This window comes from Haemorhous mexicanus, chromosome 3, assembly GCF_027477595.1.
Source record: "Haemorhous mexicanus isolate bHaeMex1 chromosome 3, bHaeMex1.pri, whole genome shotgun sequence".
Lineage (NCBI taxonomy): Eukaryota > Metazoa > Chordata > Aves > Passeriformes > Fringillidae > Haemorhous > Haemorhous mexicanus.
This window is the reverse complement of record NC_082343.1, coordinates 60,624,253-60,652,091: the sequence shown is the minus strand read 5'-3', so window position 1 is coordinate 60,652,091 and position 27,839 is coordinate 60,624,253. Positions and strand designations below refer to the sequence as shown.

Genomic DNA, 27,839 nt, shown 5'->3' with positions numbered 1-27,839 from the left:
TTGTCTTATGTTTATATTCTTGGCAAGAAGTCTTTTGCACATACTCAAGATATTTCTCTTTAAAAGTGCATAGGAAGATATTTCACTCCTATGTTAAAATATGATTTGTTAAAATACAGTATTAACACTAATATGCTGGGAATAAAAAAAGTATGTATTCAGTGATCCATGTGCCATTCAATTTGCCTGCATGGACTGGATCCCAGTAACAGATTTCTCCAATGGGCACTTCCACTGGCACTCCCTCTAAACAAAAATATTCCCCCACCCAAGGTCAAAATTACATATTTTCAGCACACTAGTGCAGGGAAGATGGCAATGCTGCCACCTGTACCACATGACCTCTTCTAGTCATCCTCTCTCTTTCAAACACCTCTTTCACAAGATAGTACAAATACTGTATTTCATCTTATACTTGGACTATATAGTTCACATATATGCACTCTTCTATTAATATACACTGTTGTTTTTTACTATCTCTTTGGAAAATTTTGTTGATGATTATTCTCAAATTAGAAAAACAATAAGTTATTAGAATAACAAAATTGAATTAAATCGTTCATTTGATACATGTTCAATTACAGCTTGTGTAAGTCTTCTTTCCCCTAAGAGATCCTCAGAGATGAAAAGAATAAGGCCACACTGAACAAGCTTTCTGCAGATATTTTTCCTTGAGTGGCACAAAATTACGTGAAAGGCATATATCCACCAAAAAACCCAAACAAGTCCATCCAATTCCTTCAAGGCTGTTGCAGTACTGAAGGATAGATGGAGACAGAATTGGGGAGAAAATATTAAATATTGGGGGGGTAAACAATGATTTAACATACATATGGGACTGCAACTTTTGACATATATTTCTGCAGCATCTCTGCACAATGTGAATTTTGCTACTTGGTGTAGCAAAACTGTACCTCCTTTTTCTGATTCTAAAAAAAAACCTCAAGAATAAAAAATGTATTTTAAGAACATTTAACTGATGCATTAATATTTCTGATATCTTTGATGTAGAAATCTATTTCACCATTTGCTTGGGACTGAAAGAAGCAGTTTTAAATAGTCTATCAAATGTAATAAAGGACTTAAATGTGAAGACAGTTTTGTTAATTTTTTTAGAGTGCAATAAAGAGTGCTTTGAAGCTTTCCCTTTATATAGGTGGAAAACACCTTTGACTGTCAGTTGTGTTAATGGAGAGAAAATTTCTAATTGTTCTCAACCCTGCCAAAATGTTGTGTTTTTTGTTTTTGAGATTTTCTTTAAAGATACAAGAACCATCACGTTTCTAGCACATACGTAATTAATTTTTTAAGAGCAAGTTTAATTAACTGGTTTTATTGAAGTCCAAATTTCAGTGAACAGATCTGTGTAGTATTTATAGTCAAGCTTCAATCTCCCACATAATTAACAATTAGGGTCACTGTTAACTACAATGACTTGAAACCTAAAACTTATTTTAGAAAGCATGTCCTGAACACAATGGTAGTTACTGAAGAATCACTGTTGAATAAAGCCCAAAGATGCCGGATATTTCTTTCATGGCATGCCACAGACCTCCAAAAGAGTGTCTCATAGGAAGGTGATTTCACTGTCCAAAGATGCTCACAGTCTTAAAGAGGAAAGGCAAACAAAACCAGAGGGGATTTTAATGTCTGTCAGCTAGAATGAGCAACTGAAAATCTGAAGTTTTTGCTACTTTCCTATTTGTTAAAAAAATAACAACTAGGAAATGGGTCATGCTGGAAGAAGTTATGAAAGAGGAGCATATAAGAAGTAAGAGACAGGACTGTTTAAGACAAAGTTCTGGATAATGCTACAGTGCAGTGCTGCAGTACAGCACTATAGGCCAAGTATGATAAAACTAGCACTAAGCATGAGCATAGCCAGGGCTATACAGCACAGGCAAGGTAAAACCTCAGTTCTGACTATCAAAGACATATCTTAATCAAACTGCATTACCAAGAAAGGAAAAAAAAAAAAAAATAAGGAAAGCAAAGGAAGCAGAAAAGAAGTTCAGCAACCTTAAATATTACATACCTCTAGGGAGAGATTCCTTACAATACTAAACACCCATAAGACTTCATGAATCTAAACTACAAATGTAAATCTCAAAGGGGATGACTTTCTCCAAAGACAAACATTTAGCAAACTTTTCAAATTACCGACATTGCTATGAGCTACAACTATTCTGAGGCAGACACAAAAATTACCCTGATGTGGTAAAATGAGTCACAATCCTGATGAAAAATTTCAGCAAACAGGCCATCATGACAGACAGTAAGAAAACCTCAGTTTCATGCCTTTCCCTCAAATTTAAAACAATCTTTGTGAGAGGAAGGCACAGAACATACATTTTCTTTAATTAATTCTGTTAAATCTGATTAAATGTCTCTAATGAAGTGCTTTATACATAACACATAAAAATAAGTGGATCCATGTATTGCACCTGCTTTGTGGCACATATTTGCTCATTACTATTTGACAAAATTCGTTATGTTTTTCTTACATAATTCTAACCATGCTCTTGCACAGAGCTGCATAGAATCAATGGGAAAGCAGTAGAAGTTGTTAACTTTGAATTTGGCAAGACTTTCAACACTGTCCCCCACAACATTCCCACAGATGAACAGCTCAAGTGTGCACTGTATAAAACAGACAGTGCAGCAGACTGGAAGCTGGCTGAGCTGGAGAGTTTAGAGGCTTGTAACTACTCACATGAAATCTAACTGGAGATTTTAGACCAGTGGTGCCTTCCACAGGTCTATACTGGGGTCCACACTTGAACTTCTCCACTAATGTCATGGATGACAAGACTGAGTGCATCCTCAATGAATTTGCAGATGATAAAAATCTGGGAGGAGGAGCTGATACAGCAGAGGAATGTGCTGCCATTCAGAGGTGCCTTGACAACGCACACAAATGGGCCAACAAGAACCTCTTGAAGTTCAACAATGGGATATGCCAAGTCCTGAACTAGTGGAGAAATAATCCCATGTACCAAAGCAGACTGAAATACACAAAATATATTTTAAAGATAATTAAAAATCCTTTCCTGTGAGAACAAATATTGTAAAAGGTTGTCCAGAGATGTTCTGGAGTCTCCATCCTTAGAGATATTCAAAACCCAAATGGATACAGTCCTGAGCTCTAGGTGAATCCACTTTAAGGAGGAGGGTTGGGCTCCATGGTCAATAATATCATGATCTTGCCTTTACTCATCTCACATAAAGAATATTCTGTCACTGAGAAAGATACTGAAGCTCTCTATCAGATAATTAAACAATTAATTACTTTATTTAGAGCAAACTGGTTGGAAACAAAGGCAGTCCTGCCTTGGCATCCATGAGCTAACTATTCTTAGGGAAGTGGGGAAATAGCAGAATAAATAGCAGAATAAGACTGGGGCTTTGTTAAAGCCTATAAATCTGTGAAATTATGCACTTGAAGAAAAGCCAAAACACACGATATGTCAGGGTATACAGAACCCATTTGTCAAAATGAACACACATATTTAAAAGTGATAGCAGTGAATATAACTTTTATTTGAAGTATTATATTACAAAGTCACAAACTGCTAATTCTGCAAATGTATCTGGATATGAAAAGATTTAAACATCAGGAAAGATCTGCTGTATTACTGCTACTGCCCATGTAACACATAGATGGAAACACTGTTTTTCCACTGTTTTCTACCTCAGGCAAGACTGAGAAAATTAAACTGTCTTTTAAAAAGAAAGGGCTGCATATATTCAGGCTGCGACACTGCCCATACTACAAGATATTAGCTGCCACCTTACCAAACTATTAGAGTATGCACAAACACCAGTCATGTGGTTAAATAAACTGCTAACAGCGCTTCACACATGTAAATGGGAATCCTGCATTTTGCTTTAAGAAGCATTAAATGCACAGTAAAGGTGACAAAACTGAACTGTCAACATAACCTTCAGGAATATGTAACCATCTGCTGGATCTCTAGTACGGGCAATTGTTAACAATCCAACATCCCAATTAAAATAAGCACAAAATGAAAATATATTTTATATATAAAACCAACACAGAAAATAAAGGTTCTGTCCTCACAGCACAATCAATAAATCAATAGAAACATTTAAGTACAGATTTTCTGTTATTCAAACACAAAATTTATCTGGCAGTTAGGCACTACGAACACCAGCATTTATCTTCACAGTTTATAACCAATGGGGAATGATGACATAGATAAGTAAATCTTTTTCATGTTTGACTGAAAACAAGTCTACCACAACAGAACAACCTGGAGGCCCACAAAACGACAGAGAAGTAATTCACAATTTTAAAACATTTTCTTGCAGAAAAATCTATTTCAATTGTGGCCCACTAGTATTTTTATGGTTGCCTTCCCTTAAAAATCTTCCTGTTCTCATGGCTTCTTCTTTACTAGATTTCTTATTTTACTGAGCTTCCCTGGTACAAATACTTTCCTGTACCTGTGGATCATCTTGGAAATATCAGTCAGCTTTGGAAACAAAAACACTGAGAGTGCTCATACACAGCTGTAACATAAACCTATGTTAACTCATGCTATTTAGGAAGTCTCCATCAACACTTTTATCTGTGCTTCCGCATAAAGTAAAATTCAAGAAAATAAAATTCCTTGGTTTGGGCAATAGCCATGTAGAACAACTTAAAAGCATATGTTAATGTTCTTTAAAGGGTTAGTCCACTTACTTTAAATATTCACAATATGTAAGCATATGTGTGTTCTACTGTCTCTGTGTGTTCCACACACTGTGGAAATAACATGCATCTGTTGAGCAACAGATGAATATTATTATGGCTCAAAGCTCTTTTGTTTAGGTGGAAAATAAAAATGCTGAAGTTAATTGGTGTATGGCCATTTCCATTGTGAATTAGTGACTAAGAGTGATTCTGAGACCAGTGGTCTATCTTTTAGACCATGCTAAGGACCATTTCCCCAGATGCTCAAAAAAAGTAATCATAACTTCATTTGCGAAAAAAATTGTCTGCCTTTAGGAGATAATTCTATATAATTATAGAGATTATTCCTATCTTTACTATCTACATTTTAAATCTCTATTACGTGTTTTTATTTCATTAGATATTCCACCCTCCCTCTGGAATTCTTTTTACTCTTCTCAAGGATACAAAACAAAAACACTTTGAAATTAAGGTGCCAATTTTCTGTCTTATTTTACAGGTGCCCAGAAAAAATGGCATGAAATTATACATTTTATTATTAAATACTGTGATTATCAATGAAACAGATATTATTAGCAAAGTAAGCATCACAAATGTACATAATTGCATTGCTTACCTTTTTCTCTAAATCTTTCAATACAAAATATCTTTAGGGGAAAAAAATCCAAAAATAGATTAAAAACAACTGCAAAAAGACTATCAATCACTAGGGTTTTGTAGTAGTATATATGCTTTTAAATTCTATTCTTTTTGAGTGCCCATGTTTAAGATACTTCAGTAAGCATTAAAATATATATCAAAATATTAAATTAAGAAAAGCTGACAAACTCATCCTCTTCTATGAACTTACAGCACTAATAAATAGGTGTACAGCTTAAAGAAAGAAAAATTTTACAAAGAAACATGCATCATCATTGGACTGTATCACACTGGACTTAAAAAACAGTATCACATATAACAAAACTGAGTTAGTCCCTCAAAGAACTGCACAGCAAAATTTTGAAAGGCAGAAAATCCTCATAGAAGTTATCACCCCTTCTGTACAAAGAGTGAAGAAATAAAGAAACTTACCACTTTCAGCAGTCAAAGAATACAGAGGATTCCGTGGAATACTCAGAGCACCCGTCAGCCTTAGCTTGGAGTGTGGTGACAGAGATGATGGTGCAGGAAGCAAGAGATTTGAGTTTGCCTGTAATAGGAAGACAAATCAGAAAGTGAAGTGTAATTTCCTGGGTCACTTACTGATGCAATAGCTAGAAGAGAAATATTTATTTACTGTAAATAACTATTAAATTCCAAGAAAAAAATTAAAGCTCAAGTCGATGAAGACTAACAACTGCAATATTTATTTCTTCTTAGTATTTGGAGATACAGACTTGGAAAAATTACTGGCACAGCAATAAACTGAATTGTGTGTTTATATATGGACACTAACTCTCAAGCAGTGCAAACAATGGAACAGAACTGTTTGAACCAGCATTTTGTTGCATCTTCATGTATAAAAATAACAAGATGTACATATGCTCATAAACTTAGAAATGTAAAATAATTTCTCATTTTTGAGTACTCAAACTACACTATATCCATGAAGAGATACTCACTATCATAGGAAAAAAAAAATCTTAAACTAATCCTAGCACAGAACTAATTACTGTAAAGCAATAAACACCAAAATTGAAGGGACTTCCTACATGTAAATTACACATAATATAATTACAGTCCTAATCTCCATAGCAACAAAGATAAGGTAGTTAAAATCTCTTTTTGTAAGGAATATATATATATATATATATATATATATATATATATATGCACACAACTACTACAAAACAAAAGCCCTTCCCAAACTTTAGTCTTGTCATATTATCCTATACAGTCTATGAAAAAAAATTTTATGATCTCAAGTGTTTGGTTGATCCAACTGAGAATTTTACTGTTTGTTAAACATATTTTCACTGCCTTAATACACCAAAGCCAAGGCAGAAGAAAAACAGGCCTTGAATAAAATATTTGTAACTTTCCTCAAGCAAGATATTCATATGCTAAAATTCATGAGAATTATTTACATAAGATAACATAATTCTTGACCCTTTCAAAAGTCAAGCCTATTTCATCATATAGAATAAAAGCATATGGTCACCCAATCCAACTAAAATCTCCCTATCAGTAGAGCACTACCTTTGGCCTCAGTAAACTCTAGATCAGAACCTTAAACTTCAGTGGTGGGCTGGTGATATTTTGCAAATTTTCAAACTACTGGCTAATAAATTCTGTTTAAAGAAAGGAGACAATCACAGATTCACTTTGGTTTAACTATCTCAAAAATTACATATTTTATGTAACTATTATTTCTGTAATTCAAGAAATATTATTCAATTCAATAATGCACAGTAATTGGGTATTGGCAGGTGTACTGAAATGCAGGTAATATAGCAGTAAAAATGTGTGTTCAATTACTTGACTGGGCCAGAGGGTATCTGTCACCAACTGCTCTGCACCACTACACCTGACCTTCATCTTAATGTGTCCGGCTTTTGTGCAGGAATATGGATTTAATTCTAACGTGGAAAGTTTGTAGCAAAAATTATCTTTGACTAACAAGGAATCTTGCAGCAAAAGTGCACAATTGTAATGACTATAAACCAAAACTGACAGAAAGAAAAGTAACACAGAAAATCAGATTAAATATTGAACATGATTTTTAAAAAGCATTAAACCTGCTAGATTTTACAACAGTGTACAAGTTTAAATGAATGCTATTAAACAGTAGCTGGGAAATGTTATCAGAATGGAGGCCTGTTTTTCTGAACAACTGCAAAAGCAAAATCAATCTGCTTTTCTTGCATTTCCATATGCAAGCAAATAAGCTTCATTAATATAAAGTTTTCTCTGATACAAAGGAGTGGTGGAAAGCTATTAGCTTACATATTTACTCAAACACAGAAAAAATAATCTGTTCTGCAAATGTTTTGATCTCAGCTTCCCAGTGTTTCATCTTATTTAATCCACTGTAAACTCTAGGGAGAGCCTTTTCCCTAGAAAAATGAGAGGATTTCCCCTTTGCATGAATTTCTTGCTAAGTGCACATGACAACACAAGACAGAGGCTTTGCAGTCAAATACTTTGATGGAAGTCTCTTTCAAATTTGCTATCAAAAATTAGATTTCAGGTAATATCAGGAAATGAAGACAGGTTGAATATATTGGCCTTTGGAAATCAAGCTAAACAGGACAGAGCAAACTACTGAAAACCAACACTTAATAGATACCTCCCCAGTTCATCCTGGAAGGAAGAAATATGAAGCTAAGCTTGTCTTCATTCTGGTCCTTGAACAAATTATATAAGAGATTTGGAGCTCTATGTAAGTTATTCCTGTACAACATTTAATTCATTTCCCTTTATTTTCCTGCTGTATTATGCAAATACTCTCACAATTCATGCCAAAAAGTGCGCTTTGAAATCAAATGCAACAAGACACACAGAACAGAGGGCTAAATGTGCAGTTCTGAGGATTTAAGAAAATCACCTGGTCTAAAATGCAGCTTAAGTTCCACTAGAATACTTCCTTCCTGTCCAAGGCCTTAAAAACAAGATGAAAACCTTTTTAATAAAAGAGATATTAAAAATTAAGTTTTAATCAGTTTTACAGGAAGTGATTTATTCCTCCCCTTCCTGGCAATGCAGCTGAATTCAGGTGAGCAATAAAAGATTGCCCACCCAAAGCAGAGACAAAACCAGGTTTTAATGACCTTTCTGCCATTAGCTCTTAAGTATTATTTAAATCTCTAAGAAGCCCAAGGAGGGAAAAAAGGCACAACATTGTAACAGAAAGGGGAAGAATTCAGCTAATAATGAGGAATTGTGATTCAAGCACAACTGCTTCCAGGTGAAGTACACTATTCTATGAAAAATAATTAATTGTCCTAAACCAGGCAGACTGAAGACTATTCACAGAACAAAATTACTTTTATTTTTTAATGTATGCTGTGGGAAATCATTGCTAAATACCTTTACAACAATGAGCAAAGTTGGCTAAGATGGCCAGCCATGAATTTACTTATTTTTCGCAACAGGCTCTGCTTTCTTCATGCATAAACCACAGCTTTATCAAAGACACAGTTTACTTCTACTGTGAATTGAGTAAAACTAACAGTTAAAACTTTCTTATTGTTTCCATCACAATAAAGATACCTACACAATTTTTGCCAGGCTTAAAGAAAGATGATTTGCATTTTCTTTTCTGTGTTAGGGCAGCTCTATGCAAATTATGCAAATACACACTTTCAGCGAAACTAGTTTTCACATTGAAAGTGAATTGCATGAGGCAAAAAATAGAATGTTCTAAGACTTGACAATGTGGCAAAAGCATATATTGAGAGATAAAGCAGCCAACATGCAATTGATTCCAAGACTAGTACTACAGAGTATTTACAGATGCAATTTGTAAGTGCTACAAAGGTGTCAGGCATCTAAAACCAGAATTTCAGAGCTAGAATACTACATCTTCAAAGAAAGCTCTTCTCTCCATACCTACACAACATACATCATCCCCCTGTTATGGACAGTTACAAACTGGTTTTTTTACTGCTAGATGGAAGGGAAACTAAAAAAAAATAAACAGTAACATTGAATGAAAAACTCTTTTGAGCACTTCCAAGAGCCAGAGATGAGTTAAATGTTTTCCTATCAAAAACCTCCATTAACAGAATCATGCATTAGTATTAGTTCCTTGAGGTAGAGACAAATAACAACTGCTGCAAAGATTCACTACTCTGTAATTTCTCTATGTGGTAATGAAGCTAATTCTGCATAGTGGTTTCATACAGAAATTAATTTTTTCTTTTTCTATCAAAAGGTCTTAGCTTTTGTGAATTGTTAAAGCTTTAGCTCAATAATCACGTCTTGGTTCTAATTTCTGGACTGAGAATGGCAATGCTGCAGAAGAGAAGAAACTTAATCTATCATTTGTTAAGGTTCATGTTTAGGTAAAAAGAAGAAAAACAGGAAAATAAAAAAACTATTGGTTCTAACGGGACCTGGAAAGGGGGCATGGGCCATAAGACAAAGAACCCAAGCTTATACAGGATCAGAGTATTCTCTATCTGGCTTAACCCGAACTTAATGTATTGACAGTACATTTTCCAATCTGTATCTACGTCACAGAAGTCTAAACTCTACACTTTGAAGTTAGTTTTAAATCCAGTAGCTGTTAAGTTTTAAAGCTTTAAATTTTTAAGCTTTAAATCCAGTATGCTGTTGACACGTGTGAAAACAAGAGATCCCCCACGTTGGCAGATTTGCCATTTTTGTGTTCCAGCACATTTGTCTCATAAAACATGACTCCAGGTGTGACCCTAGGCCAGGTCTACTGGTGTGCTGTCACCGTGCTTGTCCTAACATGGTATTTCCCACATGTCTGTGACAAGGGCATGCAAACATGACCCAAAGACCAGGATTACTCTGCACTGGGGCAGCCTCACCTTGAATGCCTTGTGCAGCTTCAGGTGCCACAACATAAGAAAGACATTAAACTATTAGAGAGTGTCCAAAGGACAGAAATAAAGACGGTGAAGGGCCAGGAGGAGAAGCTGTTCCAGGAGTGGCTGAGGTCACTTGGTCTGCTCAGCCTGAGAAGGGGAGATTGAGGGGAGACCTTATTGAAGTTACAGCCTCCTCATCAGGCGAAGTGAAGTTGCAGACACAGATCTCTTCTCTGTGGTGACCAGTGACAGGGCCCAGGGGAATGGCCTCAAGTTGTGTCAGGGAAAGTTTAGGTTGAATATGAGGAAAAGTTTTTTCACTCAGAGGGTGGTTGGGTACTAGAAGAGGCTCCGCAGAGCAGTGGTCACATCACCAGCCTGACAGAGTTCAAGAAGTGTTTGAACAATGCTCTCGGGCACATGGTGTGACTCTTGGGGCTGGTGCTGTGCAGTGCCAGGAGCTGGACTTGATCTCTGGGGGTTCCTTCCAATTCAACATATTCTATGATTCTGTGAAATACATACAAGGTAACACCTGTGTTCTCATCTGGATTTTTAATGTTCCAACTCGACCACAGTGCAGCAAGCCACCCTACGTGTGGTTTCCTAAAGTCGTCTTTCTCCATCTTCACTTGTCTATTCCCAGAAATATTAGCACATTCTCACACATGTGGCTGAGTGGCAACTTTTAAGAGTTCTACTTTGACAAACACTTTAGCAAACCACTCATGTGAATGTGCATTCTAATAAGCCTTCCAGCAAAGCCAGCACTTACACACACACATCATTTTTCATATGAGAAAGGGAATTGCATGCACATTAAAAACTACTTCCCAATTACAAATTAGTATAAATTGTATGTTTTATTGTTGTATATTTTACTCTGGGGCTGTCCAAAATGTGATAAATCAGGCAGGCAATACTGCAGCCACATGCAAAAAATTATCCCATTCCTGCTTGAAAAGCATCTACCGCTGTCACCTGAGTCTCCTGTTGGATCACCGAAAAGATGAGCATCAAGACTCCTTTGAAAGAAATCTCCTCCCCCATATCTCAGTGGTTCATAAAGTCCTGCAAGGAAGCACTCTCAGTGTTTATAAACACTACTGCTATGTGACAGATATCAAACTGGATGTGCATTCTTTCACCAACCATCCTGTACTGTTTGGAAACTCACACAGGGAGAAGACTCAGATGAACTTTTGGACATCTCCCACATGGGTAGAGGGCTTGGAGGATGCTGTCAAAACCACTGATTATTACTCTGCTCACAGTGGACTTACTCATCCCAAACTAGTCAATGGAAATCTAGGGTTACAAAACTCCAGCGGCTGAAAGCTATTCTTTCACAGTTGTAGGCTTATCTATTCCATCTAGTCCCACAGCAACATGGAACTTGCAGATGCTTCTGCTAAACCAGATTTGTCTTCCACAGTCCAGAACCACTGGTTTATCTGGGACTAAACAGCTGCAATGATAAAGGCTTTCATAAATTCTCTAACCCCATTATTTTCTTCATAAGGCCAGAGATCCAGAACAGTAAAAATTTATCCTGGAGTACTCGTCCCAGACACAAGGCTATATGCTCCATTCTCTCCATGTTGTGCTTTTCTCTGATAAAGAAATTGATAGCAGCAGCACTCACTTTGTAGGTGAGCAGAACAGAATGAGCAGAAAGTAGAAACAAGGTTTGTTTCCTTGTGTCAGGCCACGTGTAATTGAAAGATAGAAGCGGCATACTACTGTTATCCATGAGAGCTACTGTGTGGTGTTTCATGAAGGGGTTCACTGGGAGTTCACCGTTCAGAAATCTGTGGTCTGTGTGAAGGTCTGTGGGATAGCTTTCTTCCAGACAGTTTCAAAGTTCAGGCCTAATGGGGATGCCAAAGCCAAGGAACCAGAATAAATATAATCCAAAGTAAAACCCCTAAAGCATGACAGTAGTTACAGCAACCCCAGCAACAACAGCTTTCATCTACTCATCTGCTTCTTTTGTGATTCACTACTTATTAATGCAGACAAAACCTAAAACTACATTAAAAAAAAAAAATCTACATGCACTCAAAAGTACTTCAAAATGAAAAAGAGTAAATGCAAACTCAAATGCGGTTCACGTCATTGTGAAAAGTAATTAAAACTTCATAGTGCTATTCAGGAACATTCTGCATCCTTGTTGCATGCAGAATTGTCTCAAGTTGGGGAATTTAACTTAAATTAATTTATTGCAAATTAAAAAAGCTTTAATTACTGATTTGAGTATTGAGAAACAAGTCAAATAGTAAAACACCCAACCAAAGAAAACACTTTTCCTCCCTTTTTGTCTGTCTCCACTTCAGGCACCTCTTTTTTCTCCTTTCTAATCCCCAGTCTCCTTAATTTTGACATTACATTACACTCAGTCCCCTTGGAAAGGCAGTGGAAGGGTGGGGCAGTAGAGTGAGACTAGTGCATAGTGACCTGCTCTTTCTGACTCTTCTTTTTTCTTGCTCTTTTCAACTGCTTTAGTATGGATCCTCCACCAGACATCCCTGGGGACTGCACCTGTCCAGCATGGATTCTTCCATTGTTTGCAACACGGTTGGAGATGTGCCATCGTCTGTGTTTTATTTTGCACATCCTCATGTATCTCCTGTCTTTCCCTTCAAGCCTACTCTGTTATTTCCCTAGCATTTCCATTTGCTTTGTGTTTCTTGCATCACCTTTCTGCCTCCTTCTGTGTCTTCTTTCACATCTCCTCACTTCACATGACTCCTCACATCCCCCCTCCTGTATCTTCACTTGTGCCCCCTGACACGTTTTCCTTTGCATTTCTCCTCTGCTGTGGTGTTTCCTGTCTCTAGTAGGTTCTGACCTTCCTTAAGTCTGTTTTCTCAGAGGTGCCATATTCTGTCTGGTTCCAGTTTCACCTGTGCAGTGGGTCCATATTGCCCTTCAATGAGCTGGCTTCAAACAGCTGTGCCCAGCACAGGGTATGCCCTGCAGCTCCCTAAAACCCCTAGCATTTATGCCACATACAGTTTTTAAGGTGGACAGAAATCTCGACCATAATGATCTATGGATCCCTGATTTCATATAAATGAACAAACAGCATTGGGCCCTAGCACAAAAAAAATCCCTTGTCATCAGTACTTGAAAAACAGAATTAGGTTATTACAATAGCTCTTTTCTTAAGAGCTACTTACACCTGCATTAGTGTAAGTGAGAGATGTATGCATTTCTAAAGACCAGATGCCATGACAACACATATGTTTTTTTTTAAGTATACCAGTTCCAGAATATGGGAAGACTATAAACTTCTGAAATTAATTAAATTTGACTTACCATAACAGAATCAAGTTTTTGTTTCACCTTCTGCATTCTCATTGATGCTCTTGCAACACTGGCAAACTGATCTGCTGGAGACATCACTGAGTTTTTTTGTACAGGAATTTCAGAAAAACTGCCAATGAAGTGTGGCCCTCTTGGTGCAGCTGTGGTAAGTGATGAACTAAGATCTCTTACGAGTTCAGCTTCCTGTTGAGCAACTGTAGAAATAACCAATATTAATGTCTCAGGTGAAGCCTTACATTGCCATGGGAAAAAAACTGAAGGATCACAGTCATTTTGCCAGCCATGCCTTCAGTCAAATACCATCAAAAACTGTACCAACAGTGCTATAGGCAAAACCTGAAAGCGACATGAAATTTTCCCCTTACTACCCCATTTTCCCCCTAACTCTTCTGATCACAATATCACACTTTCAGATATTTGTGTTTAATAATCTCTCATACAGAACTGGTATTTTTGTATTGCTTATAAACAATAGTGTTCTTCATACAGAAATATGGCATTGGGTGGGGGGAAAGAGTGGGAAGAGAAAGGAATTTTTCAAAGGCAATAAAGTCGTAAAGCCTGCACTGAGTTCAAGCTGGTGACATTTCACATTTTTTCCAGCCTAGTTCAAGTGAGTTTATGATGCCTGAGCAATATTTCATAAGTTGACAGACATATTATACAGGCACAGGACACACTGACTGACAAGTTGACTTTTGCAATTTTTTGTACTATGGTCTCAAGCCAACAAAGGTTAAAAGAATTCTTTATAGAAGTTCTGCCCAGGACACGAATAAAACTGTTGGTGTACCTAAAACACAAGCTGTCAGAGTCTTAAAAATTGTGTGAGTGACTAAAATAAGTATTACTATATGTTTAACTCTTTCAACACTGTGGCAGTATGACTATTTTCTGAAAGCAAAAAGAATGCTTTTAACCAAAAAAGGAATATAGATAGTAACCAACAATACGAAAAAAGACTACAACCTGTGCAAAGCTTTACTGTTAGCAGTTAAGCAGTCAGAAGACACAAATAACTACGACTGTGCTGTGTGGTCTCTAAATGTGTATGCACACACACATATATATATACATTTCAAACTACTACATTAAGTTTTTTAGACTCACTGCCTGCTCATCAAAAAATTCTGAAGAAACATTTCACCCCAAAAAATTTCATTGTTTTTTAAAATACCAATATCCTTCTTAATTGAGTATAGCACTGAATATTGACTACAAAGTCATTCCACTTAATGTTCCTGTAAAAGTCAACCAATTCAACAAATAACCTACACTGAGATTTTATATGAGTAATCCTATTACTACATGTTACTTAAAAGCCCAGTACATAAAGACAGGATTAATTTTACAGATCTATGTCCCCTGCAAAAATATTTAATACAAAAAAATTACTGCACAATTCATATTAACACATTAACTCCATAGATGAAAAAGTCCTTAATTGAACACAACTATCAAAAAAGCCTGTGAAGGACAGTCTGAATTTTATTTTGTATACCAAAAATTCTAAGTTAGCATTTATTACTATCTTGTCTTCAATATAACATGGGGAATAAACATATCGCTGATATAATGACATCACAGCCATAAGAACTATTTATCAGAAGTCTATACACTCATTCATTTTTATACAGCTCCTCAACATTATTTTGTAACATAGCTGGCACAAACTACTCAGATTCCAATTAAGCTACTAATTAGTTTTCCAAATAATTGTATTTTCTGGATTCATAATCTACCTTGATATTGCAGAAAGGGCTTTTGCGTAATGCTGCCTAAATATGATAAAGTGCTGCAAAAATCACACAGTATGAAACACAAAAAAATTGAGGGACCTCTGGTGATTTTGGCTAGGCCAAAACCCTTCCTTAAAGCAGCATCACATAGAACAGGTAGTGCAGGATCATGTTCAATTCAGTTTTGGTATCTCCCAGAAAAAAAGATACGCATTATCATCAAATTACTGTTTTCTTTTCCTCTCAAAAGAAGTACAAATACTATCAAATTGCTTCTAAAAATAAAATACTTACAGGTGAGTATCAAGAAAATTTGTACAGTACCTTTATAATCATAAATGTATACAAGTATTGGATGGTTTTGACCAAAGGCACAGAAAGACACCATGTGTTCATGTGGATGAAAGGCAACATCACGAAGCGGAGATGTGAAAGACAGATCAGAATATATGGCCACCTGATCTCCTGCAGAAGTGAAGTAAGTTTATTAATGCCATGGAAAAATATTTGAAGCATTAAATACAGCAGAATAACAGCTATTACTGAAATGTTTGCCACTGTGAATAAACGTTCTTCAGTCAATTTCCTGATTGAAAAGTTGTATTTTGGCATAAGACGAAGGAAATATTGCATGCTTTTAAGTTATTCAGTAAGTCAGAAAAGTTAGTGCTGTTGCAATAGCTGCAGGAAATGCCAGAAGAGGATGCACCAGGTTAGATGAGTTCTCTCGTTCTGATAAGCACGTTCTGGAAAGGTGGCGTTCCACAGTATTTGTTTGTGCTTGCACTGTACAAAGATAGCCATCTTACTTGTGGATTTCAGCTATATAATACTGATAACAGGAGTGAAAGTTGAGGAGAGAATTATTAAAAATATAAATAAAATTAGCTCTTCAGCTGATGGCACTATAAATGCAAATACAGTGTGTAAACAAAAGTCAGAAAGTTAAAAAGTTTTCAGGCAAATTATGTAGCAACAGAGATGCAAATTAACATAGTTGGAAACACGGAAAGAAATTCAAAGCAGAACTGTTAGTTATCTGCCAGTTTCAAAATATTTACCTTTTTTATTTTAAAATACTATATAAATTACAATTACAGACAGAATATAATGTCATCAAATCCAAAATGGTATTCTGCTACTTTCTACTCTTATTTTCATCTCTTTTACCTCCTGTACAGGAAACTCTACCCTACATTTTCATCACATTTTTTCAGAAAGATTTTGGTAGCTATTTTGAAACTCCTTGGCTTGGGGACTAATTCACAGTGAAATCTTATATACCACACACTAAAAATATTCAGTCTCTGACCACCCACCACAGAGATGAAGTGGTTCTGCACAAGAGCCTCATTCTCAAATCTAAACAACGCAACAGAAAAACTTACCTGACCTAAAACATTTTTTGTGCATTCCATCTTAAGATCCTCACCACATGTAAAGAGCTGCAATATAAAAAAAGCTGAGCCTCAGGTGCTCCAGTCATGCTGGATATTACAAATGTTACCTCTACTCATTTCCTCTAGAGAATTAAATCTCAGAGATTAATAACAGCTATTTAGAAGGTGGAGTTAAAGCTTCAGGATTTAAGAACGTCTTACTGAACTTTTATTCCATATCAAAAGTGTTTCAATAAACCTTAAAAAATCCTTTCCCACTCAGCTTTGACAATTTGGCCTAAGCCCATAAAATAATTAGTTACCTGTTTCTGGATTCCAAACATAAGCCTTTCCATCTTCACTTCCTGAAAACAGGAACGTACCACATGGTGTTAAAGTGCTGTGAATCTTTTCTCTGTAATTGGTGGCACCTACATATTTCTTCGTCGCCAAGCTAAAGAAAGTTTGCAAATATAGAAGATATATTCAGAATAGACAATGTAACTTTTTAAGTCTCAGTTCCCCCTTTATTTCTCAAAAAAATCAGTACACTTTTCCTCCCAAGTAGATATGCAAGCACACACCTTTTGCAGAGTGAAGTATTTATTTACCCTTTATTTTCCCTAACCTTCATAATGCATCTGACAGTATAGATAAAAATGTATATCCTTGTCTTTCAACAGAAAAAGGAAACCCTCAGATCTAGACAATGGATAGAGATGCAGTAATTTGCACTATCTTGATCCTGGGCTTTGCAAAAAACCAGGGAAATTAGCACTATTGCACCAAGCTCTGTTAGAAAAGTTTTCATTATGCTTCTTGAGCTTGAATGATTAAACCTAAGGAGCAGCTCTCTTCAGCTCTTCAGACTAATGTCTCCTCGGTCAGAAAACCAGCAGTACAATCAACAAATATCAGACATAAATGCTGATTTACTATTAATACGTTTGATACTATTTTTCAACTTAGGTATTCTAATCTTTTTTTTACTGAAACACTATTGGTCAGCACAGTAATAATGATCTACTATCAAAGTCTGTCAGCATCAAGTAGGAGAGAATCCACAAAAGGATGGAAAGAGGATAAATCAGCTTGTTAGAGGCATAGCCTGGATATCAAAGTTTAACATGGAGACTAACCCAGCAGCAGTACTACAATGCAGAATCTAAGTCAAGAAGAACAGCAATAGGCCACCATAGCCCTCAAGGACAGAAGACAGCATTATTTCACATTTGTTACTGCAAAAACAATGAAGGTATGCTGGGAGAAGTGCAGCGCATTTTATATTACAGGAAAATTACTTAAACAATATTCCAAATAAATATACCCTAGATGATCCCACAGCAAGTCCATATTAGCCCAAGTAAGAGTTTTAGCTGTATGAATAAGAAAGATAGTATCTCTGAGATGTCATGAGAAGAGCCCTGCAAGATGTAAAGCTAACCTTCACATGAAACCCTAAGGAGAGGGCTGAACTAAAACCAAATCCTGATCACATACCTAAGTGACTGGACAGCAGCATTATCCAAAAAGATCAAAAAAGCAAGTTGAAAGAGGAAAGTTAAGAGCAACCAGCTGTCAATCAAAATGAATTGTGTTCATCTGTGACCTCCACCCCCTCTTTTCTCATGCAGGGAATGAACAGTTAATGCTGACGTGTAAAATTATCACTGCTGTGTATCTGACCCTGTGGTTTATTGATAGACTTAGAAGTCAATGTAACTGTGGGCTGTGGTCAAAGTAGCAGTCCTGGTGGTGTCCTCTCCACCCCTATTTTCCCAGGCTCTCCCTCATTTGTTCTCTAGTGTTTGGGCAGCTATCAGATAAATTTGATCAGAGAGTTGATTGAAATGAAAATTAATCATTTGTATTTGTAGGCTAATTTTTAGTCGGATCAACTCACTGATCTGACTTACCCTGCATCAAAAGATCTCTAGAAATCATTAAAAAGAAATGTTAGGAATACACGGCCAAAGGTGTGGGAGATTGCAGGAGATGGTATGTCCTATGGATAAATTTGCTTAAAATAATTGTGAAATTGCACCCCATATTAAAACCTTTCTTAAAGGTTACAATGCATGCCCGTGTTTCCCTCTCAAAATAAAACTCTCCACATGTTTTAGAAAGAGGAGCAACAGAAAAACAGTGCCTAAAAAACTACAGGTTCTCTCTCTTAATCCAGCAATTTCATGCTTTGATTGAGTGGAAAGTTCAACTTTTAGCATGGTCATTATATTTTATCAGTTACAGAAAAAGAGAAATGTGCACCATAATACAGTAGAGTCCTCAGCTAGCTCAAATATTCAATCCAGTATCATTACAGAATTGCTTAGCTTCAAAATGACCTTCAAGATCATTAACTCCAACTGTTAACAGCACTGTACCATCCACTACTAAACTATGTACAAAAGGGCCACATCTACACATCTTTTAAATACCTCCAGGGATTTTCTGTGTGCTGAGGGGTGGAAAGAAACCTATGAAATTAAGGATGAAACATTTTAGAAAAGTTGTTCGTATCTTTAATTTGACTTTCCAGAACAGAATGTATAAGTGCATCTTATCAACATATGTGAGTGATTGGTGAGAGACACTGCTCACTCCCACCCAATGAAAGTACAAGAGGGAATGGACATAAATTGAAATATAGATAATTCTGTTTAAAAATAAGAAAAAAGTATTTTATTTTGAGGGTGAATGAACACTAGAACATGTTGCTCACAAAAGTTGCAAAATATTCATCCATCAAGATATTAAAAATCCAATTGTATAAAGCTCTGAGTAGCATGCTGTTGTGATTTGATTGTTGGGTTGAACTGGTCATTCTCCAACAACAAACTCAAGTGAGTCTATAATCTCCTTTCTTTTTATTTTTGTTTGTCATTAAAAAATAATGCTTATACCAATTAAGAATGAGAAAATCTTCAAAAACTGCAAAACTATCTCACAGCCTGCTTAATAAACCATAATATGTACATCACTGCATTTTTTAGCATTTATGATGACAATCATATTCCATTTCATCATCAAAATATCCTTCCCAGAGTCTTAAAAGTGCAAAATCAACACACAAATATTACCACTTCCAAACTCTTTTCATGCCCTGATTGCACTTTTAAAGAGATTTCAATCTTTAGAAGACTAACACTTTATTCTTCATGCCACTTTAGGATCCCAAGTAATCTAGGAAATTTTAGATAATCTGTTCTAAAAGACTTACTAGATATCACCCAAAGACTTACTCAATATCATCCAAAATGTAACACAGCAGTGTTTTGAAATAATTTCCTAACCCTAACATTTCTATCCTTGATTATTAGGACATCTTCTTTCTCCCTAGCTAAACAACTAATATCTTTACACTATTTTATTTCCCCATGTAAATTTTACAACATAAAGGAAATACACATTAGTCACCAAAAATACCAACATTCTGAGATCCATAATTCTCAGGGTACTGTCTTTGGCATGGATTAATAAACGCCTTCCATTCGGATGCACTTCCAAATGATTTACTGGTGTCCCTTTAATATCATTTTCTTTTATTTCCTACAGAAGGATGGAAAATAAAGAAAATTATATAACTTTGTGGGTTTACACATTATTATATCATCTTTTTACACATTATTGCCCATTTTTCTCTTGCATTAGTATTTTTCTGCTCAAATAATTTTATTTGGTTAAGGAAAAAGTTTGTTCCTATATTAAGGCATTACATCCTAGACAACAACTTTTTACAACCATGAGGCAGATTCTGTTGTGAATGAATTTTCAAATTTCTGAATTTCTAAAAAAATTAAGCTGATGACAGAAATGCTGACTGAACATCAGGGCTCTAAGGTATGAACAAATGTGTTTTTTAAAGCCTGCGGTCTATTTTATTTTTGTCTCTAGAGAACAAAGCATTTACCTGTTAAAACAGTGTTATCAAACTTCAAGTATTTTCATGTTTTATATATTTAAAAAAAAAAACAACCAGAATCACAGAATCCTAAAATATCCTTAGTTGCAAGGGCCCCACTATGAACATCAAAGACGAACTCCTGGCCCTACACAGGACAGCCCCAAGAATCACACCATGTACCTTGAGAGTCCAAATATTTGTGAATTTTCTCAGGCTTGGTGGTGTGATCACTTGCCTGGGGAGCCTGTTCCAGTGTCCAACAAAATTAACTTGCAAAACAATTTTAAAAAATTAAGTCAGTGAATCACTGAACATTGTATCAGTTCTTCTATAGCAATTTTTAAAGAAAATACAGCTCTGCAGTTAAACAAAAGGTAATGTATCAAAAAATTTCATTCAAATCAGATTACTGGATTTGGAACAGTTCACATAAAAATTACAATGCTAGTTAAGAAACCTGTTTACCTTATTGACCTTCCAGTGTTGAAAAAGGTGTGGAGAACTTCCTTTGACAGGCGTATCCCAAACTATTATTAGTCCTGAACTATCTCCTGAGAACATGTGGTGTCCTGAGAAATAATGTCTTATGAGTAAAATACCACCCACAAAACAATAATACAGAAAATAAAAAATCTTTGGTCTCTTATTTTTGTGCATAGGCAAACACCAATTCTTCCATCTCTTTTGCCATAATATACTCATTGCAAATGCATTTTGCTCATATTGCATGACATAAACTCATACCATAAATCTGGATATAGCATATACATTAAATAACTGAGGAGCAGAACATACTTTTAATTTTTTTTCATTTTTATTCATATTCCAAAAACAGCAAAAAGTGAGCATTTACAGCTCAACAAGCTTCACATGATAGCTTAATGCTTATACATTTATTATACATTCATTAAGAGAACTTTGAACTAGAACAGTGTTTCCCAACAATTGTTCTTTAAACACAAATATTTATTCTTTATAAAAATATAGCTTTCCTCTTTGTAGTACCTACTTCAGTGATTAAAATGAACCACTTGACTACTAATGATGTCACTAATACTAAAAAAAGTTGAGCTTTAACTTTCACCCATCTTCAGCTCTTCCTCCCCTAGTACACCTCAGTACAACATTCACTTTCAGTTGTCAACCTACCAGCTAACATGACTCACAATGGTCAAACCTCCATTCCTTTCTCTCTGTTTCTTATTCTCTGAGGATATTGAAAAGTTCATCACATTCCCACTTCTTCAGTCTAGTGCTAAAATTCTCACAACCTAATTACTACCACCTCATTTTCTCTAACGATTGATTTGGCTTGAAAGGGACCTTAAAAATTATCTTGTTCTGACCTCCCTGAAATAGGGAGGGACATCTTCCACTAGAACAAAGCCCAGACCAATATGGCCCTGAACACCTTCAGGCACAGGGCATCCACAATTTCTCTGGGCAACCTGCCCCAGTGCCTCAGCATTCTCCCAGTAAATAATTTCTTCCTAAGAGGAATACACTGCCTCCAGGAAGTAAAGAAAACTAGTAGCACTCAAGGTGGTCTTCAATTGGAAAGACAACTATTTGTAAAAGCAGTATTAACTACATACCTTCTGCATCAAAACAAAGTGTGTTGATGAAACTTTTATGGCCATCAAGCTCCTGTAGCAGTTGCCCATGGATTTCTTTCACATTTGCATTCCAGATTCTGATCACTGAGTCGTAACATCCTGTCACAACCAACGAGTCAGCAACTGGGTGGTACTTGGCAGTGTATACAAATGAAGGATGAGGGAAAACTCTCACTGCAGATGCTGCCTTCATTTCTATTTTCCACATTCTAAAAGGAAACAAAGTTAGAATTTCTACTGTACAAAGCAGTCACACACAGAGATATAACTGATGCCCATATTTTGGGCTACTGGTTCTAGAGGCAAATGCTTACAAACACTTAATACCTGTTATCCCGCCAATTTGTTCCACCTCTTTTTAATTCTTTATTATGGTACTTTCTAAGAAGAATTAAGAAAAATTTACTATTTTACACAGTATGTGGTCTTCAAAGCAAATTGATGACTACTTACTCACTTAATGGATATATTTCTCATTTTAAAATACTCATAAAGAATTCCATGAAATTAATTGGTTTCTTTCTTTCAGGAGTTATAAAAAAATTAAGCTCCTCTGGGGTATAATTCATTAAAAACAATATTAGAACAAGAAAAGCCGCAAAGGAACATATAGGGCCACTAAATAAAAATACAATCCCAGAAAATTTTAAAATAATAATTACCAGCCACACAGTGATCATGATCTCAAGGATGCTGACACCACATAAATTCACTTCTTACTATTAATCTACTTCCTATCTTTTGCCAACCATAGACGTAAAATCAGATTTTTGTTAGTGTTTTCTATTTGATGGTATGCATTTTCTTAGTGAGCCTCCCCCAAAGACGAGTCCACAAAGAATAAAACAGTACCCAGAATCACTAAATACAGGTGAGCAGCACATTACACACGGTATTCAGTTACAAAATGTTTTTGAATGGTTTTCATGGCACCCACTTCTGGTGAAGCAACCACATCTGGTGGCTGCTGAAGAATTCTAAGCTTACTCAGAGGTGACTTAATTACAAAATTGCAACCCTTTAGAGTACAGCAATTAATCTGCAATTTGATGCACAAAGAGTTTACCTATCTTTTAAAATGATTTTAATCTAACAAAATGAAAATTAACTTATTGCTCACAAATAATGTGGGACTAAACCTTGGGAAGGCTTGAGGATAACATAGAACACTATATAAAGAAGATTTCACAGACGTTCATGGATTTACCTTAATTTTATCTTAGAATTTAGTATGAGATAATCCAAATAATAAACTGATAATGACTTTAAAGCAGTGGGGTGCTGAGACTTTTTAAGGAGCTGAAGGCAACTCACAACAAATATAGGAACTAATAACTTGTACAGTGACTGCACAAAGTATACAGAAAAGGAGGCAGACCACTGCAGTTTCAACTTGCTGCTACAAATTCAAGAACTGAGGAACAGCTCAGCCTTCTTACAGCCAACATGAATGACTGAAATTGATATTTACCTCAATTAAAAAAAATTTTATTTAATCCACTCCCAAATTAAAAAAAAAGTGCTGAACTCTCAACACACTCTTTTTATGCCCACATACAAGCAGAAAAAAACCCCACCTTCTAAAACAGATCCACACATACAACATACCATTTAACAATTCTTCTGGCATTTCATTTATGCAACTGCCTGTACCATTACTGAGCTGCATGACAGAAATAATAGATAGGGTCTGAAGGGCTTAAAAAACCTAAAAAGCTCTATGAAAACCAATGAAGTTGCTCACAATAAAGTTGTACAGTTTCCCAGTGATATTTCCATGTGTATCTACAGCTTTGAGGGTTTTGGTTTTTAAATCTTAGCAGACCAATATTTTAACATTAACATTGTAGGGAAGTACATTGTAATTATAGAGGATTTTATTTAAGAAACAACAGTATCAAAATTAATTTACAGCAATTTAAGCTGAATTACTTTACTAAGAGTAAAAAAACCAAAAGGACACCACCAACATACATATAGGCAGTGTGGTAAATTTACACACATAACTTGTATCTTAAACTTTCAATTTCCTGCCTAGTGTTCAAATCTACAAACTTAATACTGCATTCATAGTTTGGCAATTTCTCCAGGAACAGAATATTACAAGTGTCTCAGTGTCTTCTCAAAATAAAAGCTCTTTTGGTTTTTTACTGCACTGTAGATTTAGACACAGGGGTTTTTGGAAAAGCTTTGGTTTCAAATACAAATACATTACAAGTAATAAATACAAACCAAATACTAAATACAAATAGTGTAAGTGATTAACCCAATCACTATTTTTAATATTATTTTAGTCACACGGTAACCAAATCTTTAATTAAAACATTATAGCACATTTTGTAGTAAAACACTGAATTGGACCATTTTCTTTTCAACTTCTGATGGTATCTGCCAGAACATCTCATCATACTGACCTGACAGTGCCATCAGAGGAAGCAGTAAGAAGGTATTGATTGTCTTTTGACCAACAAAGATCATACACTATGTTAAGATGACCATAAAATTCTCTCAGGAATTGTCCAGAAGGAATTTCATACACTAGGGAAGTAGAAATAGAAAAATAAAAGTTTTGTAAGTATTTGCAGTCAAACAGATGTACATACTAGAGCCAAAGTTTAGTCTAATCTTAGGCTGATTTTCTGCTAGCATGAATCAACTCACTTTCTTTATCTTCTCATTTTGAGGCAACAGGATGAAATAATTGCTAGATATGAACAAACAGAAAGCATCTACTTCCATCTAGTGGTTCACGGATGTCACAAATGTCTTACCCCTTAAGAAACACCTTATTTGCATTACATTATTAGAACTAGATTACGATTATGTTGGGTTTCTTTTGACAACTAATTGGCCAATCTTAGAAATATTTTAACACTGAGATAATTTTATGGGGCTGTGTAATAAAGGAATCTAGATTTATTGTTCCTTGCATTTAAACACTTATTTGTGTACACTTGAAATACTGCTCTCTCTAAATCTCAAAACTTTTATGCAAGGTTTAAGAACTATGCAGTTGAAGCTACTATGATGAAGCAGTCAAAAATTTGAGTTACAAGGAATGTTTGTACTTCAACTGAACTGGACCACGGAAGAGCGCAGCTTCCAGTAGTCTGTCTGGAAATGGTAACATTCCAGTATCTAACCTTCCAGACAGGTTAGAAGAAAAACTTACATTAAAAGTGTGTGAGGTGGAGGCTGAAAATGTTATTTCCCTTAAAAAACATTATCATCAGAAACTATGTTCTTTCTGCAAACTGATGAAGTAGTTCTATTAGGCCTCTGGGCAGAAATGGTGTCATTTCATACCATTAAACTGTGTATATGTATTCATATAGGAAAAGCCAATTCCAGCCCTATCAACACAGAAAGAGCATTTTCACCAAAGCTCTTTAATGCACAGAACAATCGTCTAATCACAACTACAGACCAGTAACTCTAAAAAAGCACAATTTAAAAATTAACTTCCCTTAATCTTTCATTTCCAAATACATGGACTACAAGCAAAAGGCCAAAATGTATTTAAACTTACAAGCAATGGGATAGCCATTCCTTCCTGCACATGCTGCTGCCAGCGTTCTTCCGTCATGAGAGAAGCGGATACAGAAGCAGCCCAGATCTCCACCTCGCAGGGAAAACAGGGGCTTGTTGGGTATGCGGCAAGCCTGGCTTTTCAGGGAACAATTGGGAGGAACATTAACTACCCAAGGCAGGGAACACACTCTTAGCTCTGGCATGCAGAAGCTCTAAAAGGCTAGTAACATCTTAATGGCATTGCAAAGGAAAATTCAATGTATTATAAACAGAGACAGTTTTGCAGCACAACCTAGGCACCGTGAATGTGTATCTCTTTCTCTGGCCCATTATTGCAAACAACTAGCATGTTTAAAAAACTAAAAAAATAAAAATTGAAAGAAATTCTTTAGTCTTAAGAAATGCTAAAAAAAGTCTACTATCAGTGATGTAAGCTGTGGAACAGACGGTAAGTCAAGGTTGCTTAAGGAGCCTAAGCACACCTTTTAGTAACTAATGACTGCAGTGTGAACTCAGAAATCCAACCACTGGCACTCAAACCCTCAGTCTTCTACCAAATAATTTTAACATTCCTCATCCGTATTTAAATATTTGACTTTTAAAGACAGAACCAGAGATGAAACACCTCAAAAAACTGAACTGGTATTTTAGACCCCTTTTCTTTCTCCCAAAACATTACCTCTTTTTGACCCAATGCCTTTTTCTCCAAAACTAAATTAAAAGTTTAAGGTGAAGGGCAATATCCACAGTAGCTACGTGGTTCTTCAATGTAAGCTCTTTGTTTTTTCATAGTTTAGAAATGTCTTCAACAAAAGAAAAGTCAAGAAAATATATTTCTAATCAAGCTGAAGTCTGAGAACTGGCTTCCTGTCTTACTTCTTCGTCTTAGACATTCTTGGCAAGTTCTGCAGATAGAAATACCTGACTGTTCTGGTGAAAAAATGATAAAAATGATATTTAACCAAATATGGTTAAATCAACCATATTTGCCAAGGTTAAGCCTCCTCTATTATCTATGAGAGTTTTTTATGTTTTGTTTAATATCTTTGTTAATTATTTTAATTAATTACTTGCTTCATAATACTTATAAAAATAATGTAAATATTTAAATTATTTTCATTTACATTTCAAAGAAAAACACTTCACCTGTCCAGGCAATCTTGACCATTTAAATGGCTCCTTTTTCTCCTCTAAAGAAGGTTCACATCCTTCTCTCTGGGGCTCAGAAAGTGCTGTATTACTTTGTTCCTGCTGAACAGCTGCCATAGAGTGAAAAGGACCAACCTTAAGGCAAACAAAACTAAGTATCAGGGAAAAAATATTTTTTAAGTGAACAATGTAATTTCTAAAAAGGTTAAAAGTTACTTTTAATTTAAATGTCTTGCAATTTTATATCTGGAATACAGAGATTGGAAAGCTTAATACATGAAAACTGCATAGCAAAATGTCATTTAAAGTAATCAGGAGTCAGAAAGCAATCCAAGCTTCCAATGTTGTGTCAATCCAATGGTATCACAAGTTTTTCAAATACTCAATTATCTCCTATCTTTAGTAACTATCAAGGCCAGTGAAAATTAGAATTACTCCACTACTGTATTGTATTGTACTACTGAGAAGGTGCACATCTCACCAGGATTCCACAGACCACCCTTCACAGTACAAAAGTGAGCAGAAGAAGGTAGTACTACAGCTCTAAATACAAATGGGAAATTATATAATAGAACAATATTGTACTTGCACCAGAGAAAAGAAAACATCATAATTATCTTGAATGCTCATCTCAGCACATACCGCTGTAAGCATATTTTTAAAGTAGCTTTCATTTGTGCAAAAAAATACAGCTCATTACAGCTAGAGGGTGCAGGGAAGCAAAGATAAGTAACTTGCATCTTTTCTCAAAGAATTTTTACACCTGTGTGAGTTCACTGACTTAAAAATGGCATTTCTACTAAGAAGAGGAAATGTTAATCTTCAAGAAAGTACTCTGAAAGTTTTCAGAATGCCAGTGGCAAAATATTCAAAGTTGTAGGTAGAAAAGTATGCCTATTTTTCAAAGATACCTATGAAGGGCTGAGTTTGAAACACCTACCTTGAGATGTAACATTCTTATTATATATTTTATTTACTGCATGTAAGCACAGCTTTTATATACATGCCTACA

General features: G+C 35.6%; 1 protein-coding gene across 13 annotated transcripts in view; it reads right to left on the bottom strand.

Annotated features, from left to right (window-relative positions):
• AHI1 (Abelson helper integration site 1) overlaps nucleotides 1-27,839 on the bottom strand; it is a 145,110-nt gene that overhangs the window by 40,214 nt on the left and 77,057 nt on the right. For all 13 annotated transcript variants that reach the window (XM_059842031.1, XM_059842034.1, XM_059842033.1 and 10 more), the window contains 10 exons: nucleotides 26,825-26,962; nucleotides 25,677-25,809; nucleotides 24,562-24,685; nucleotides 22,127-22,356; nucleotides 20,997-21,100; nucleotides 20,058-20,176; nucleotides 16,951-17,081; nucleotides 15,573-15,713; nucleotides 13,501-13,703; nucleotides 5,771-5,888 (listed from right to left, as the gene is read on the bottom strand). In XM_059842031.1, coding sequence (XP_059698014.1) covers nucleotides 5,771-5,888; nucleotides 13,501-13,703; nucleotides 15,573-15,713; nucleotides 16,951-17,081; nucleotides 20,058-20,176; nucleotides 20,997-21,100; nucleotides 22,127-22,356; nucleotides 24,562-24,685; nucleotides 25,677-25,809; nucleotides 26,825-26,962 — 1,441 coding nt within the window. The remainder of the gene's footprint in view (nucleotides 1-5,770; nucleotides 5,889-13,500; nucleotides 13,704-15,572; nucleotides 15,714-16,950; nucleotides 17,082-20,057; nucleotides 20,177-20,996; nucleotides 21,101-22,126; nucleotides 22,357-24,561; nucleotides 24,686-25,676; nucleotides 25,810-26,824; nucleotides 26,963-27,839) is intronic.